This window comes from Abramis brama (genome assembly GCF_963993115.1).
Source record: "Abramis brama genome assembly, chromosome: 10".
Taxonomy (NCBI): Eukaryota; Metazoa; Chordata; class Actinopteri; order Cypriniformes; family Leuciscidae; genus Abramis; species Abramis brama.
This window is the reverse complement of record NC_139972.1, coordinates 10,411,566-10,425,882: the sequence shown is the minus strand read 5'-3', so window position 1 is coordinate 10,425,882 and position 14,317 is coordinate 10,411,566. Positions and strand designations below refer to the sequence as shown.

General features: G+C 36.0%; 1 protein-coding gene and 3 long non-coding RNA genes across 4 annotated transcripts; 3 read left to right on the top strand and 1 right to left on the bottom strand.

Moving 5' to 3' along the window:
- The first annotated feature begins 1,486 nt into the window (after window positions 1-1,486).
- On the top strand, window positions 1,487-3,152 carry LOC311090638. The gene is made up of 3 exons (XR_014607921.1): window positions 1,487-1,614; window positions 2,290-2,386; window positions 3,077-3,152. It is a non-coding gene; the product is annotated as an uncharacterized lncRNA (long non-coding RNA).
- Window positions 3,153-3,328: 176 nt separating this feature from the next.
- Window positions 3,329-4,487, top strand: LOC311090637. The gene is made up of 2 exons (XR_014607920.1): window positions 3,329-3,447; window positions 4,092-4,487. It is a non-coding gene; the product is annotated as an uncharacterized lncRNA (long non-coding RNA).
- Window positions 4,488-6,929: 2,442 nt separating this feature from the next.
- On the bottom strand, window positions 6,930-9,366 carry LOC311090633. The gene is made up of 3 exons (XR_014607916.1): window positions 9,203-9,366; window positions 8,427-8,523; window positions 6,930-7,784 (listed from the first exon to the last, which is right to left on the bottom strand). It is a non-coding gene; the product is annotated as an uncharacterized lncRNA (long non-coding RNA).
- A 3,176-nt stretch (window positions 9,367-12,542) lies between these two features.
- LOC311091233 (uncharacterized protein) lies at window positions 12,543-13,205 on the top strand (the record flags this gene model as incomplete). The annotated part of the gene is made up of 1 exon (XM_084127054.1): window positions 12,543-13,205. The coding sequence occupies one exon, from the start codon at window positions 12,543-12,545 to the stop codon at window positions 13,203-13,205; it is 663 nt and encodes a 220-aa protein (XP_083983180.1).
- Window positions 13,206-14,317: the final 1,112 nt, after the last annotated feature.

Below are 14,317 nucleotides of genomic sequence, written 5' to 3'. Positions count from 1 at the left end.
TATTATTATTATTAATAATAATAATAACACCTAAAAGGCCCCTGTAAATGTGATTTTTAATTCGTTTTTTTTTTTTACAAGTTCTGAATGGATGCAAATGTCTAAAACACACTTGACATCTAATGCCCACCTCCCCATAGATAAAACCACAGTTTTTATGGAACAACTTCTTATGATAATAAGGGAAAAAAAAAAAATATATATATATATATATACCAACCGCACTTAATAGCACATCAGTACATAAAAACATAACAATAACAATTCTTCAACATAATAAAAAAATACATTTCCAGGACATTTTCTGTGAAACAAGGCTGTTATAACAAATATAAATCATAAGCATGTGGAAGTTGCCTTTACAGAACTGTGCAAAACTTTTAGACACTGTAGATGTTCAGAGTCCTGTCCATCACACAGTACATCAGGATGACACCTGTAAATCAAAAAATGATGTTTTAGGGAGACACACGTAATCTAATAATGAACAAAAATAATGAGTTTGGGAGGCACATGTAGAGCCGACTGTCCCACAACAGTTTTCCAGCATCCCTCCTCCTCTCGATTATGCAACCCTGTATCACATGAAATACGTTCTGAGGAAACTATTTTGCAAATCGCAATTACGTTACATGCCAACATATAAGCAGTGCTATTACGTTAGTTCTTAACCTAATATAAGCAGTGCTACTACGTTGGTCCTTAACCTAATATAGCCAATCTATTGCAGTGCTATTACGTTTGTCCTGAACATAATACATCCAAAACAGGTTTCCATAGCAGCTAATGCTGTTCATTTTGTTTTATTTACTCCCTTTTTTCTCATTGGGCTACAAAATATTATCTATGCCAGGGCGAGTCAAATGGCGGCACCCAGATAATTTTTATCTGGCCCTCCAACTGGTTTTTGATGTTTAACCGCCCTCGCAATCTGATATTAAAGTCCCCGCAAAGGTTTAGCGCGTTCAGCGGTGAGTTTAACAACGCACGTGATCATTCAGCGGTGAGTTTAACAACGCAGCGGTGAATTTAACAACACTCAAATGCAGGTAAAACGGCATTCAGAGGTGAGTTTGACCAAAGCAAACCTCAACTGCAGGCAAAACGACATTAAAAGGTGAGTTTAACAACGCTCTAAGACGCTTGCAGTTGCAAGTAATTGCAGTTTTAGCGTTTTCTTGTCATAGGTAGGACACTGCTTTAAGAAGCTGGATAACGTATTTTTATCGGAGGTTTGATTAAAAACTGTTGAGTCAGGACAATAAGTTGTGTTTAGAAACTTTAGATTTGTAAGGTGGCCATTTCTTATGACTATAAATAATAGAAGAAATTATAAAAAATATAGCTTTCTGCACAAAGCTATATTTTTTATAATTTCTTCTATCATTTATCGAGAACAAAACCTGTGTAATCAACATTTATTCACGAGATCATATGTATTTTTATGTATTTTTTTTATGTTATTATTTCGGTCTTATTGCCAGGGAAGCTGGATTGCTTTGCTGTTTATTGATATTTTTAAAATTATATTTTATCAGTAGGAAATCGCGCTGAAAAAGTCTCGTTCCGAACACATCGCGATATTTGGCATCAGTTCACGTGTGTCAGATGTTGGTAAGTAAATACCTAAATACGCTGTCCTAATAATGTGTGATATAATGTCTTTTCTGTTTGCCGATATTATCTGCCATCTCCACGGAGACTTTGCGTTTCATTGCTTTCTAATTCTAAACAGGGTGATTAACACTGCCTGTCACGTGACGTGCTATAGGCCTATAGAGATAATCATATCAGATTAAAAATAGTACAATTAGTTCCAAAGTTGTATTTGTAGTAGAAGCACAGTAAAAACAACACTTACCATGCTTTTACCACAGTAACATTAGTTTTACTGTGATAAGTGTAGTAGACAGTAATCACAAAACTTGCCATGCTTTTACCACACTATTTGTAGTTTTAATGTGGTACTTATTGTAAATGCACAGTAACCACAACACTTACCATGCTTTTACCACAGTAACCACAACACTTACCATGCTTTTACCACAGTAACCATAGTTTTACTGTGATTGATTTAGTAAAGGACAGTAATCACAAAACTTACCATGCTTTTACCTCAGTATTGATATATAAGTGCTATTTGTTGTAAATGCATATTAACCACAACACTTGCCATGCTTGTAAGGCTTTATAATGTAACATCCAATATTTGTAAGGTATATCAGTACTTTTTCCTTTAAATAATCCTATATATTATACATAATGATATTTTCTTTTCTCTTTTTTCAGCTGAAAAGACCAAAAGGGCCTTTCGGACTCAGTCAGCCCATTATTGTTGGAGGAGAAGTAAACGGATTGACAGCTGCAAAGGCAAATATTCGCAATGGTATGTATGTGTTGGTTTTAACCCTAAATCAAAACTTTTATCAAGCATTTGTTGTTTCTTAAAACTTTTCTCACAAAACCCATAGCCCAATCAGTACAAATATAGACTGAAAGTCTTAATAATTCACAAGATTTAACAAGTTGTCAAATTTGTACGATACTCGTACACAATCCTGCAGCTTTTACTCCTAGTGCTGTCATTGGCTACTGCCTCAATTCCTGTACATATTTATCGCGATATTTGTAAATCAGTTGCGCCACTTCTTGGAAAGTTGTCGGATATCACACACACTGTCAGAAAGTTTATATTAATTGCAAATTGGTCCCCGTCTGTTTATGTTCCAGTGATACATGATGTCTCTCCACACCTCATAACCTACCTCTGTTTGCAAGAGTGGAAAAGCTTATCTGACTTGTCACATGACATCAGATACTCGATTATTTTGTCATAATCAGATCAGTTACACTGCTGATAACTGTCCCGTTTGCATGTAAATCATTTTCATGATTATTGCTTGCTATTAAAGACATACTTTTATTCATAGAAATGCCCACATTTTAGTAAACTTAATACATAAAAATGCTTTTAACATTTAATTATGCAACACTCTTTACAGAAAACATATCCTACAGTTATAAACTGACTATTTGCAAGTAATGTATTAAAATTACCTTCCTTTCTGTTTTGCAGGATTACTTAGTCCTTTTTTTTAAAGCTCTACCAATATCAAACTCAACCCTCACAAGAGCTACTAGTGAGTCGCAGCGAATCTTGCCGTGATCAGCCCTTACCAGGTGAAGTTTCTAAATATATCAGTATTTACTCATCAAATGTTCTCTCCTGAATCATATGGTAAATTAACTTATATATAACTGTCTTAATTTATGTTTTTAAAGAACAATAGTAATTGCACATAGAGTAAGTAGAGACTTTCTTGTTTTACAGCAGAGAAGGAAGACCAGTCCTTATATCAACGCAAGCTAATCGAATAAGTCCTTTGTTTCGGGTGAGGAAGGAACATCTGGTGCCCAAAGACGACAGAAAAGTGCGCGAGTCCATTGGTATGTATTGTATTGAAACAAGGCTGTAATATGTTGTACATAATTTTGATGTTGACAATTTTACATTGTACAGGTTATCACTTGGTTTTTGACCAAGTGAAGCTCTTGAAACAATTGACAGAAGAGTATGTTGTCTGGAAAGAAATCAAGCATCACTGGCAAAGGCTCAAAAGAGACCATGCCTTTCTTAAAAATCTTTTAAAATATGTTGCTGTTGATATGGGTAAAACTGTTTTTGTTCAGTACTTAGCTTATATTATGTGCTGCAATATTATATATATATATATATATATATATATATATATAATACTTCAATGTGTTTATTATATAATGTACTGACTGCTGCTTTGTAAATTTCTGTAAGGAACAGGCAACTCCGGCTCTTTGCATTCTACTTTTTGAGGTTAGTTAAGAGTTAACCTCCAACCCTAATCGAGCACATCTGAAAATTTTAACCAAAGTCTTCAGGTTTACTTCTAGACAATAGGCAGGAGGGTTTGAGGTCGGAGCTAAATCTGCAGGACAGTGGACGCTGAGGGCCAGAGTAAACCATCACTGCTTTAAATAACGCAGAACATAAGCTGACCCAACTGTCCATTAAACAACTTTATTTGAATGGTTTCTGTTTTTTGTTTTACTTTCAGACCAGGACTGGAGAACGCCTGACAATGGGATATTGAGACTTCTTCTGGTTGAGAAAAAGCTCCACCACATCAGTGATCACATCTTCTGTTCTTCAACTGAACAAACTATTTAGACAAGGAAAAAGAACACGATAGAGACATACAGGGAAGAGCAAGAAACCAGTTTAGCTGTGATAATGAATCATTATTTTCCAACACAATATCAAATCTGTTTTCTGTAGGTGACTGAATATGATTCTCTGGCACTCGTTTTGTGGCTTCAGCAGCTGTGAATGGATTCATATGATGTTAATGTATTTTTGAAGACACATTTTTATTTATCTTGAATCTCATTTGTCTTTATGCTACTTTATCAACTTTATGCTTTGTTCTCCAATAAAGTGTTGTTTAATAAAGTATAGTGACTATTGTGTATTGAAAGTGGTGTTTGGTACAGTAAATATACATTTTTATATGAGAAATTTTAATTTCTTATTTCTTTAAAAATAACTACATATAATTAATAACTTATAAATAATTACATATAATTAATGACCATGATTCTTTTACTTGGGACATAAAAATTTAGATCTGGTTAACCCTTGTATGGTGTTCGGGTCTGTTGGACCCTTTTTCATTTTTTATCAAAAGAAAAATGATACAATTAATTCTTTTTTCAAACTGAGACTCATTGGCCTTGGCTCATTTTCTGTGAGGAATATATCAGAACACATTTTCAATGACCACACACTGTACACCGCCCCTACACATTTATATTACACACAGGATGTTTGGGTCCACTGGACCCGGGGCTAATAAAAGTGTAGAAATTGTAGGTCCTGTGTACCTTTACTCTGTCCTCCTCCTGTCAGGGCTTGCTGTTAGTGTGTGTATGTTCTTGTATATGGTTTATGAGGACACAAATGTGTATAATGACATGGGTATTACAACGTAAATATGGTTTATGACGACATCTGTGTCCTCATACTAAAACATACTAAATGGTGTTTTTTGAAATTCAAAAAATGGCAAAAAGTTTTCTGTGATTGGTAGGTTTAGGGGTAGGGTTAGTGTAGGGGGATAGATTATACAGTTTGTACATTAGAAAAACCATTATACCTATGGAGAGTGACCGTACACCACATATCCAAGTGAGTGTGTGTGTGTGTGTGTGTGTGTGTGCGTGTGTTGTGGGTGTGTGCATGAGTGTGTGTGAGCGTGCGTGTGAGAGATTGTGTGTAAGGGTGAAAGAGTGCAAGAGTGAGTTTTGTGTTTCTACTCCTGCCATTCCCACACGAGGTTGCAATTCTTAAATGTGATCTAATAAAGGTAAAGAGAAAATATTAACCATATATGTTGTTTATATTGCTTGTAATTGGGATGAAGTAAACATCTGTTGAGTATTTTAACATAACATTTTTGATTGTGTTGAAATAAAAACCCCAAAATGCAGCGGGTCCACCAGACCCACGAACACTGGCTGAATGACAAAAATATGAACACCACACAAGGGTTAATGATATTTGGGACAACAATGCAACAAAAGTTGCACATACATGCATGTATGCCAGTTTGCAGTGAAATAAAAGGAAGCTATGTGAATAACAAGGCTGCAGTGGGCTATCTTGCTATAAATACTTAAAGCCTAATTGAAGATGATCCATGTTTATCATTCTAGTATACTCTATATAGTATAATATATATCACTGATGTCAGGAATATAAGCAGCAAGAGGCGGTGAAAAGGAAATGTTGGCACTGTTTTTTTGTTGTTTTACTGAATGGTGCATTATCCTTGTGTAATAGTAATAGTATGTGTAGATCTGTGTAGATTATACTGTCCTTCCACCCCCAGGGCCCCAGCAACAGCCCCCAGAAGAGCAAACAAATGCACATTTCAAATGGCTGTAACTCAAAGTCCGGTTAGTGTATCAAAGAGAAAATTGGCTGGACAACTGCTTATACTATGTTTAATAAATAATGTTGGCCACAGTTTTCAGACATATATGGAAAGCTGGCATAAAGGTTATTTTTATAGTGCTCACAGTAAAATATCAAATTTCAGCCTGTCCCTCATATATGTCATAAAGGTTTGCACAATAAACAAATTTAGATATCCAGTTGTCCATTAAATATATTATTTATTTAACATTTATTGTTTTATTACTAAACGTTTTAAACTACATTACCCACATATCTCTGTCATTCTATCAGTGGAACAGGAAGCATTGTATTGTAGTTTATTGAAATGTGCAGACATGCTTAGGGTTAGGGTTAGGATCTCGGTAAAGGAGTAATTTCTCACAACATAGAGACACTTTATAGTTAGCTTAATGTATAACTAACGTAATAATAACACCAAAACATACTTTGTAACATGAACCGCCGTTTTATATGGGTTAAACGATTGTCCAATCACAGCGAGTTCTGCGATAAAGTCACAGCCAATACAAACCCAGCTGAACAGATGCGTCACACTTACATGCCCATTTATGGTAAACGATGACAGATCTCTTCTGGTTCCGGCTGCAGGGATAGATACCATAAATATTTTATATTTAGGCTGTTAAACATGCATTCCTTCTAATTAAATTATAAAACTCATATTTAAAAACAAAAGACTCCTTTGTGTATTACCATCCAAAAACGAGTTCATATGATCAATGACACAAATTTGCTTAGACTGATGCATAAATACATTTGAAAGGGAAACTTTTTTCTAAGCAATGTCCTACAGCAGGGGTATTTTGTAGTATTTTAATTAAAAATAATTACATGTACTAAAGTGCTTCTAACATTTACAGTGTATGTATAGTATATTAAAGGTATATCAGTTATATTCAAATAAATGTAGCAAAAGCACAATGAATGGACACCATTTTGAAAGCTTATTCCAATATTTAATGTCAAACTGTTTAAAGACAAATGTAGTGCCAAAACTACTGCACAACAGTATAAAAATCAGTTAATTAAAAATTTCCAGATACAGGAGCAATCTATTATAGTGACACATACATTAACGTTAAAAAATTGCTATTATGAAGTTATATATTTACAAACCAAGAGATGAGATTCAACTTTGTTATGTGAACATACATTTGTTTCTTCGCTTTAAAGAACAAATAGGCAAAAACATAAGCACAACATTGTACATTCTCAACTTTCATTCTATATCCTTGTGATTATTGGTCACTTTTATTGTAACTATGCAATGAATATGTCCTTTAGCAAAACACCAGATGAGCACTGACACTTTTTTGAAAAAGGCATTAGGCAGACATCAAGTACAGTTTATGAAGCTGAAAAGAGAAAACAAAATGCTTTAACAATATGGAAAAACATAAATCAATATTTTCAATATTGGTTCTGCATATCAAAGAGATCCTGAGGAGGAGTGGGACTCCACATGAAGACTTTCAGAAACTGTGACAGAGCAAAGGGTGCACCTCGCTGGACACATCCTACACATGCCCAAACAACAACACCCAAACACAGTGATGAAGTGGACACCACCAGGAGGATGCAGGAGACAGGTAAGACCAAGGAAGACATGGAGACAGATGTTTCACGAAGACCTGAAGACTGTCAGTGTCCCATGGGAAGATGTGAAGAACTTGGCCACGGATCGAATACGTTGGAGGACAGTTGTTGCCCAATGTGCCCAGCACAGCACTTGATGACGTTGTGAGTTTATCCATAACTGTGGGATATTTTTCTGTGAAGAGTGTTGCATAATTAAATGTTAAAAGCATTTTTATGTATTAAGTTCACTGAAATGTGGGCATTTCAATGAATAAAAGTATGTCTTTAATAGCAAGCAATAATCATGAAAATGATTTACATGCAAACGGGACAGTTATCAGCAGTGTAACTGATCTGATTATGACAAAATAATCGAGTATCTGATGTCATGTGACAAGTCAGATAAGCTTTTCCACTCTTGCAAACAGAGGTAGGTTATGAGGTGTGGAGAGACATCATGTATCACTGGGACATAAACAGACGGGGACCAATTTGCAATTAATATAAACTTTCTGACAGTGTGTGTGATATCCGACAACTTTCCAAGAACAACTGATTTGGCGCAACTGATTTACAAATATCGCGATAAATATGAACAGGAATTGAGGCAGTAGCCAATGACAGCACTAGGAGTAAAAGCTGCAGGATTGTGTACGAGTATACAAATATGTACAAGTATCGTACAAATTTGACAACTTGTTAAATCTTGTGAATTATTAAGACTTTCAGTCTATATTTGTACTGATTGGGCTATGGGTTTTGTGAGAAAAGTTTTAAGAAACAACAAATGCTTGATAAAATGTTTGATTTAGGGTTAAAACCAACACATACATACCATTGCGAATATTTGCCTTTGCAGCTGTCAATCCGTTTACTTCTCCTCCAACAATAATGGGCTGACTGAGTCCGAAAGGCCCTTTTGGTCTTTTCAGCTGAAAAAAGAGAAAAGAAAATATCATTATGTATAATATATAGGATTATTTAAAGGAAAAAGTACTGATATACCTTACAAATATTGGATGTTACATTATAAAGCCTTACAAGCATGGCAAGTGTTGTGGTTAATATGCATTTACAACAAATATCACTTATATATCAATACTGAGGTAAAAGCATGGTAAGTTTTGTGATTACTGTCCTTTACTAAATCAATCACAGTAAAACTATGGTTACTGTGGTAAAAGCATGGTAAGTGTTGTGGTTACTGTGGTAAAAGCATGGTAAGTGTTGTGGTTACTGTGCATTTTCAATAAGTACCACATTAAAACTACAAATAGTGTGGTAAAAGCATGGCAAGTTTTGTGATTACTGTCTTTTTACTACACTTATCACAGTAAAACTAATGTTACTGTGGTAAAAGCATGGTAAGTGTTGTTTTTACTGTGCTTCTACTACAAATACAACTTTGGAACTAATTGTACTATTTTTAATCTGATATGATTATCTCTATAGGCCTATAGCACGTCACGTGACAGGCAGTGTTAATCACCCTGTTTAGAATTAGAAAGCAATGAAACGCAAAGTCTCCGTGGAGATGGCAGATAATATCGGCAAACAGAAAAGACATTATATCACACATTATTAGGACAGCGTATTTAGGTATTTACTTACCAACATCTGACACACGTGAACTGATGCCAAATATCGCGATGTGTTCGGAACGAGACTTCTTCAGCGCGATTTCCTACTGATAAAATATAATTTTAAAAATATCAATAAACAGCAAAGCAATCCAGCTTCCCTGGCAATAAGACCGAAATAATAACATTAAAAAAAAAAAACATAAAAATACATATGATCTCGTGAATAAATGTTGATTACACAGCTTTTCTTCTCGATAAATGATAGAAGAAATTATAAAAATATATTTTTATAATTTCTTCTATTATTTATAGTCATAAGAAATGGCCACCTTACAAATCTAAAGTTTCTAAACACAACTTATTGTCCTGACTCAACAGTTTTTAATCAAACCTCCGATAAAAATACGTTATCCAGCTTCTTAAAGCCACACCGAGGAACTTTTGCGGGCGCTAGACCTGTAACTTTCACGTCTAGCGCCCCTAGAGGCCACAAGCGCCGCAGCACTGTCGCAAAAGTCTGCTCCATGAGTATATCAGAGCCTATGGTCACGTGATGGCCGTAAAGCGATACGTTCTCCACGTTCTGACCTGGCCAACGACGGTCCGTCTTCTCCAAACTTACATAGGCGGTATTTCAAGAGGGCAGCCCCGCTCGGAGCATTAATAGTGTCAAACGCTGTATATTGGCCTGAGGAATCATTTAAAATAACTCGTATGCGTCAACTCTTTAGGTCACAAAGTCCGCGGTGTGGCTTTAAAGCAGTGTCCTACCTATGACAAGAAAACACTAAAACTGCAATTACTTGCAACTGCAAGCGTCTTAGAGCGTTGTTAAACTCACCTTTTAATGTCGTTTTGCCTGCAGTTGAGGGTTGCTTTGGTCAAACTCACCTCTGAATGCCGTTTTACCTGCATTTGAGTGTTGTTAAATTCACCCCTGCGTTGTTAAACTCACCGCTGAATGATCACGTGCGTTGTTAAACTCACCGCTGAACGCGCTAAACCTTTGCGGGGACTTTAATATCAGATTGCGAGGGGTTTTAAACATCAAAAACCAGTTGGAGGGCCAGATAAAAATTATCTGGGTGCCGCCATTTGACTCGCCCTGGCATAGATAATATTTTGTAGCCCAATGAGAAAAAAGGGAGTAAATAATTTAAACAAAATGAACAGCATTAGCTGCATATGGAAACCTGCTTTGGATGTATTATGTTCAGGACAAACGTAATAGCACTGCAATAGATTGGCTATATTAGGTTAAGCATAGATATCATATAAAGGCTAGATGTCTTAAGGCGGAGTCACTTCCGGCATCACCGGCGGCCATCTTAGGACAGGGCTCTGTGAATTAAGGTGAGTGAGCAGCACGCACACAAATCCTCTTATCTCGCTGAAATCTGGACGGATTTACAAACGGTTTGGTTTCTTACAAACGTTATTAACGTGGCTATAATTCTGAATGCTTAAACATTTTGAACATAATTATTCATATGTATGCAGTATAATAGCTACATCTCTGACGTTTATAACAAACCAAACCGTTTGAAAATCGGTAGAAAATTGAGCAAGTTATGGTTATTTAAAAGTACATGCACCATGATATGAGTGAGCGAGCACCCTGTCGTAAGATGGCCGCCGTGTGCGGATGTCGAGCTCCATTGGCCAGCAGCGCGGACGAGACATCTAGCCTTTATATGATATCTATGAGGTTAAGGACCAACGTAATAGCACTGCTTATGTTGGCATGTAACGTAATTGCGATTTGCTAAATAGTTTCCTCAGAACGTATGTGATACAGGGTTGCTTATATCAGCCAAAGGTTAAAAACAACTAGGCTACAGTGAAACACTCGTGTATTGTTGCTCTTCAGTGAAACTGAAGGTTAATAAAGAGCTACAGGTAAATATTAATCTTTGTGATTAGTCTCAATGTCACATTCAGGTCTAGTGTGTAAATGATCAGGAACTGACCTGTGCATTCACTCAATCTCTCAAAAGTTAAAGGTGCTGTATATGTAGCTTTTTTACCAAAACGAATCCTTTTTTTATTGCCTGTGTGTGAAGGGGTTGTAATCTCACATTAAAATGATCCACTTTGCGGGTTTTGCTATTACCTCTGAAAGCAAGTATTCTTATTTTTATGTTAAGGTCCCGGGTCGGATTTACCGCCAGTGACGTCACGTGCATGCGCGCTCCCAAGCCGCCTCTCGCCTCGTCTAGCCTACTGACTTTGCACTCAACAGCGACGACACTGCAACTTATGACATGGACTTATGACATGTCTGATAACACTAAGAAACGACCTGCTCCCAGCACAACACAGACTCCAACACAAACTCCACATATTGATTAAAAAAAAAAAAAAAAAAAAAAAATTCTGCTGAAGCTCGTAAGGCCAGACGTGAATCGGATGAACTTCGGGTGAAAAAACAAGGCTCAACATCGGCAGGGCATTTGAATCATGGAGAAACCTTATCTACAAACCTAGAATGTACATTTCCTGAAGAAAATGTGAAGTGGTGCTTGCAGTGGCAAAATTCGGCACGGTTGATAGGGTTTCATACTTATCATGGTACGAGCATGGAGCATTAGTTCAACGTCAAGCTGATAAAAGTAGCCTATTATTGTAACGTTGCAGTGGGAGTTTACCTTAGTTTCCAGCATGTTGTGTGATGCTTTCTCCGGTGTGTTGCGTCTCAGTCTGGAAGGTACCCACAAAGAGCTCGTTTATAAATTCGAGCACGCGCAAGAGCACGCGCTTGAAAAATTATTGGTTGCAATCTGAAACATCACCGCTAGAGGTCGCTGAAAACTACATACAGCACCTTTAACCAAATGTTTGCAATGTTAATAGATTAATCGAATTTGTCTTTACATTCGGGTCTTTATATGTGCTTCATTTCCTCCTGATCATCAGAAGAGAAACAACAGAGCTTCAGATCTGAAAATAAAAGCATCTTCTTCCTCATAATTCAAGCAGTCACAATGGTAAATTTCAATTCAATAAGTAAACATTCTTTTCTAAACACTCTGGTCCTTCAGATCATCTTCTGCGTGAATTTAACTCAAGTTTTGTGCTGAAATTAGTGATTTTTTTTTTTTTTTTCACTTCAGGCATCATTGAAGTGTGTCGTTGTCCTCTGCCTGCTTCATCGGTGTGTTCAAAGCATTCAGGGAGATGTGAACCCTGCCATCCTTGCTAAAATTATACAGTATTTTGATGACAAGTAAGTCTGTTTATACAGTAGTCAAATTAATTAAAATATTTAGTTTCAATTAAAATGCATGCACAAAGTGTTGAGTTGATGAACATAAAAAGGAACAAGGTAAAAAAAAAACAATATTTCTTGAAAACTGTGATAATGTCTTATGTCTTCCAGTGTCCAGCCGAAGACCAAGCCTGATGTTCAGTATGCAATAGCGATTTTTGTCCCACAGTCTCAGTGTACACAAGAAGGATCTGATATCCAGACTGTGTTCAGCAGGGAGGATGCAGAAAATGTGAAAACTATTCTCACTAGAGGAGAGAAATGTGTTCTCTGCACTCCATCACAAAATGTCATTGCTGCACGACCAACACCAAAACCAGTGGAACATGCTGAGCATTTTCTGCTCTATCCTGTAGGTAATTCTCCAATGGACAAACTTCTAGCAAAGACAGATCAGAATAGCTGTATAGTTTTCTATTCGTACAACTCACCTTGTGTGACGAGGTGCATTCAGAGAGATGACAATATTTTGCCGGGTCTTTCAAACTGGAAGAATATCCGAAAAGAGGCAATGAATGTTTTTGTGTTTGAAAAGATCTGGCAGAAGGACGCCTGGAGGAAGGATATGGATAAAGATCTCCTGAAGATTCATGCAGAAGTGCCTCTTTATCGGTGTGACATCAACGATAATGTGATGCAGTGTCAGAATTGTGTGGAGAAAAACACTGGGAAGGTGATTCCTTTCTGTCTGCCTGAAAAGAAATCACTACTTTTCTATTTCCGAAAAATGCTTTTGTCAATGATCAAACGTGTTAATGAATGATTTGAATATCATATCTTTCATTAAACCGTTTTTGCCCAGCAAACATTGATTGGGCTACGAAATCAGAATTCTTACTCACCAAACACATAAAGGTTTTTTTTATTTTTTTTTATGTGTGTAATAAAATGTGATTGCGCTTGTGTCATTTGTCTATTACCAATTTATTATGTAGACTTTGCAAACATTAAATTCTGCTCATGAGTCTAGCTATCTAGTTTATATGCTATTGAGTGCCTGTGTTCACAAAAAAAAAAAAAAAAATCAATTTTCACAAATAATTGCAAAGAAATGGCAAGTAACATACTAAATTAGTCCTAAACGTGAAATTTTGAGTAATTGTAAACTAAGACAGAAATATTTTCTTGTAAAACGTTTTATTTACTACAAAACTGCATCTTCAAAGATTTGGTGCCACTAATTTGCAGTGCAACACAATTGCCTGTTTATTAAATCTTAGAGTCAGGAAATGGTCACTAGATGGCAATGAAAGATCAGTGCATAATTCATCAGCCCTTACTTAAATGGCATTATCAGATGACCAAGAAAAAGCAACAAATACAGATATTGACTCATATAGAGAAGTAATCTTATCAATGGAATCAACACATTAAGTGCTATATCAAATTAAAGGCTAGGCTAATAGATAAAGGTGATCACCAAAATCACATTAAATCAAAGGTTTGAATAAACTTATCACAAATATATGCAGATATGTATCATCAAGCATTACACAATGAATACAAACTCAAAACAAAAGATGGCATCCCAAGTTGAGCAGAAGATGACTGCATGAGAAATATAATCACTTATTTCCTGAACTGCCACTAGAGGGCGACAAAACTATAAAAGTGACACATAAACTTGAAGCAGAACAGTAGCTTCTAAAAATAGTAAAATAGCAAAACCCAGCTCCTACAGTTTTTTTACAATCACTTTGTTACTTTTTTTCAGAACCTTGATGTCATTTTTCACAACTCTAGACACAAAACTCACAACCAATAATCAAAATGCACATTTTTCAAAACTCTAACCCTTTTCTCAATTGCTTGGATACAATAAAACTTAGATCATGTGTTCATTCAACAAAAATCACCTGTTCAATGACACAACTT